At 36.9% G+C, this 3,738-nt stretch overlaps 2 protein-coding genes across 4 annotated transcripts in view; both read right to left on the reverse strand.

Annotated features, from left to right (window-relative positions):
- LOC119831535 (cuticle protein 16.5-like) overlaps positions 1-698 on the reverse strand; it is a 1,936-nt gene extending 1,238 nt beyond the window's left edge. The window contains exons 1-2 of one of the 3 annotated variants that reach the window (XM_038354942.1): positions 590-698; positions 105-458 (exon numbers count right to left, since the gene is read on the reverse strand). In XM_038354942.1, the coding sequence (XP_038210870.1) occupies positions 105-458; positions 590-601 (366 nt within the window). In that variant the 5' untranslated portion in view covers positions 602-698. Of the gene's footprint in view, positions 1-83; positions 459-589 lie in introns of all 3 variants that reach the window. The other 2 variants (XM_038354941.1, XM_038354944.1) reach the window with 2 other exon arrangements.
- A 125-nt stretch (positions 699-823) lies between these two features.
- On the reverse strand, positions 824-3,738 carry LOC119831545 (cuticle protein 7-like). Its single transcript, XM_038354953.1, has 5 exons — positions 3,581-3,738; positions 2,995-3,166; positions 2,460-2,536; positions 1,685-1,851; positions 824-1,243 (listed from the first exon to the last, which is right to left on the reverse strand). Exons 1-5 carry the CDS (start codon positions 3,590-3,592, stop codon positions 1,117-1,119), a joined length of 555 nt encoding a protein of 184 aa, XP_038210881.1. The 5' UTR covers positions 3,593-3,738; the 3' UTR covers positions 824-1,116.

The following is a 3,738-nucleotide window of genomic DNA, read 5'->3' on the forward strand; positions in this document are numbered from 1 at the left end:
GAGATGATGGGAGCAGCGTGTGAAATAATAGGAGCAGAATGAGATATAGAGGAGCCTACGTGAGAGATAACGGGGGCGCCGTGAGAGTAAATAGGAGCAGATTGGGCGTATACAGGGGCAGAGTGAGCGTATACAGGAGCAGATTGTGAAATGATTGGAGAAGCATGAGAGACGGCAGGGGCAGCATGAGAAATGACTGGAGAGTAAGAAATAGAGGGAATAGACTGGATGATAGACGCGGCTTGTCTAATAGGTGCTGCGTGTTGTAAAGTTAAAGGTTGATGAGCGATAGGGGCAGCTTGATAGACAGGAGCTTGTACGGCAATCGGTTGGACATTGTAACCGTGTTGGTTTTGAGCAATGTCATGACGAATTATTGATTGAGATGAGGTTGCGTGGCCGTACGGATAATGTTCCTGTGCGCTAACTGCTATGAATGCAGCCGCGATTATGAACACCTGAAACACAATAATTGATTAGAATATCTAACTGTTAATGTTAATAAATAAAAACAACTTTGTATATTATTAATCTTAGAAAATGCTTTAATAAAATATAATATGAAATAAAATTCAATTTATCAACTTACTTTCGAAATCATGTTTTTACTCTTGAAGGTATGTGTATTGAAATCGAAGTGATACTGGTTCGAAAAATTACACTCTTTTTATATTATTCAAAGTCCGTATTACGCCCAAAAGTTACGTATTCTTCTCAAAATGTAGGGTAGAAAAACGAGTTTAAATTTTGAGATCGCCAGTAATAGTGGTAGTGAATGTACTTTTACGATCGGCGGGTCAATAAAAAAGAAAACGAAACAATTTGTATGAAAAAAATATATTTAACACTGAGCATTACACCGGAGTCTACACCCAGCACCCCGCAGGCATTATCTAACGTTTCATAAAATGTATAACAAAATGAAATGAAAGCTTAAAACTACAAGAAAGTATAATACAATAGTCAAGACTCTAATGGAGTGTAATGACTTGGGCCACCGTCCCTGAGAGATACACCTTATGAAACGCTGTGCCTTCAAGCGTTCGTTGTACCGTTACCAAGCATTCATATACATCGTGAGCGGCTTATCCTAAGTAAGAGAGAAGAAGAGGTCGTTTAGCCATGGAGGCCATGGAGGAGGCCGCCATGAGCGGGCGCGGCTATCGCGACGGGCGCGTGCGCCACCGCCACCGCCGGCGCGGGGTGCGCGGCGTGCCCCTGCCTGCTCACCACCGCGTTGAATCTACGAATATAACAACCCCATGAAACAAATGTGCTGCGAATTCGTAAACTAATGACGTTAACTAGAATTAAATTCGAAAGCTAATGTGAAGCGTAACTAGAAGTTACACAGATATATATATATATATATATATATAACATCATGGATGCACAAACTACATATAAGCACACATTTGATCTTTTGATTCCACTGACTCTATGCCCTATATACTTATTAAAGATTTTTTTAGGTAACATCGTGGTCATACTTCCCACTACTACTACAACTGCTTTTGGAAGTTTACCTAATAAATGAGTGATAAGTATAAATTTCTTATACTTCCAACAACGAAAACCATTTTAGGGTTAGCTCCGGATAGCATCATATTTTATCTATAGTCCGGGATTCAAACTAATTCAATGCACGAAACGCTAACTGTAACAAGGAGGCAACCAAACATACCCATTATGGTCATCAGCAGAGTAGTTGACGGTACGGACGGTGCCATCGGGCTCAACTAGTTGGTACTGGCCCTTGACGACATCTCCATCACGCGCTTCCCATTGGCTCTTGTGATCACCAGTGTGGCCGTCGGCGACGCCATAATTGAATTGGTAGCGGGGGTGGGACTGCACAATTTGGGAATATTAGACACTAGCTGAGATAATTACAAAAAAAAAGAAATTGGACAATGTCAAACAGGAATAATGTAACTTTTTCCGAATGATATGATTTTCGAAATAATTTTGGTAGTTTTTCTTTTTTAAATAAGTCAAATCAGCATTCATTTCTATGATATTAATATGTGTAGGAAATAGGTTTAAAATGACAAAAGAGTGCTGATCATATTAAAGCTTGTAATCTTGACGAGTTATTTATAATAAAGTAATAATATTGATGAGGTTCATCAAATTCTGGAAGGTGTATCCGGACCGACCATTTTTCTTCCTTTTTATTTTTTTTCATATTTAATACTTTCATACAACTATGTGCATCAATTTCTAAAATCAAACGTATTCAAAATACCTTCTTTTTTATTGTGTATTTTTATCATACTTCTGTTCTATTCAAAGGGATTTTAATGGTCTCTGTTTAAAACTATTAAATATCCTTGTAACCTACCTAATACCTACCACTAAAACCTACTATTGAAGTTACTATCTTCGCAATATAGAATACTAGTATAGTAGTTTGTATTCGTGAAGGATGAGAAGAAATAATTAATTATAATACTAACATATACTTCAACAGGGGCAACGGCGTGCGCGACGGGCGCGTGAATAACCGGCGCGTGCGCCACGACCGCGCTGTGACCTGCAATACACCTTTACCTTTGATTGCAATTAACAGTTAGACAAAGGTTAATTGAGAATTAAGTAGATTAGGTTTATGATAGAAAATAAAGGCAAATCAGATAGATATTAAAGCAATCGATATAAAAGAAACAATCATCATTTATGATATATTTTTTGGGCTTTTAAGTAGCTGAATAAATATACAATATGTAATATATAATACTGTTATATACAACAATAATAAATTTCTTCATATCCGAGTTTTGTTTAGCTCATATGTCTGTTAAAACGGCAAACAAAGTATCAAAATTTACGTCAAAAGTGTCAAATAGGTCATCGGAGACCATTTTAGGAAGCAGTGAAACTAGCCTTTTAGGATTTTGAGTCATTTTCAAATATGACTTTACTAATAAACAAATAGTCACGCTACTAAGCTTTCACAAACTAATCGACAATTTGTCATTTTCCTTTGATTACCTATACCGTAACCTCCATAGCCACCATAGCCGCCATAGCTGATGGCTGGTGCTGCGATAGCTGGAGCAGCTGGAGCTGGGTGGCCAAGTACGATGCTCTGTGAGGATATAGCTCCGTGTCCTGCCAGCAAGCCACCCCGGGCCACTGCGAGTAATGCGCACGCTACTATCGTCTGAAATCATTAATATAAATAGACCATTTAGCCGTTATTGCAATACATAGACATATTTCACGAAGTAATTGCATATATTTTTAATATTTCAATTTATTATATCATGATATAAATGTAATGTAACGTTCAAATTACGGTAGGTTAAATAAGAATTGAGCAATTTTGGAATTGACTTGATAATCGAATTAGGAGCAATATTTATATATAAAATATTTTAAATGGACATTAATGCCAATAAAGTTTACAAATTAAGGGTTGAAAGAATTATAGTAACAATGTTAGTTTTGACTAATGGTGAAACATTTTATGTCATAATTAAAGAAACAATGTTAATGTTAATAACGGCGACCTCAATCTAAAGGAAACATGAAATTTTAAGGATAAATAGATCTTTTTAAATCAACCCTTATTTACCTTTGCGAACATTTTGTGGTTTTATCCTAGGGTCCTAAGATACGTTAGTGTACTAAGCTCTAGGGCTTGATATGTGTCTCAATGTAAGATAACTAGCGCTTATATACTGCCTAGAACTATGTCCTATAGGTACGGACCTAAGATATCGCCGGCGGTAT

This window comes from Zerene cesonia, chromosome 13 (genome assembly GCF_012273895.1).
Source record: "Zerene cesonia ecotype Mississippi chromosome 13, Zerene_cesonia_1.1, whole genome shotgun sequence".
Taxonomy (NCBI): domain Eukaryota; kingdom Metazoa; phylum Arthropoda; class Insecta; order Lepidoptera; family Pieridae; genus Zerene; species Zerene cesonia.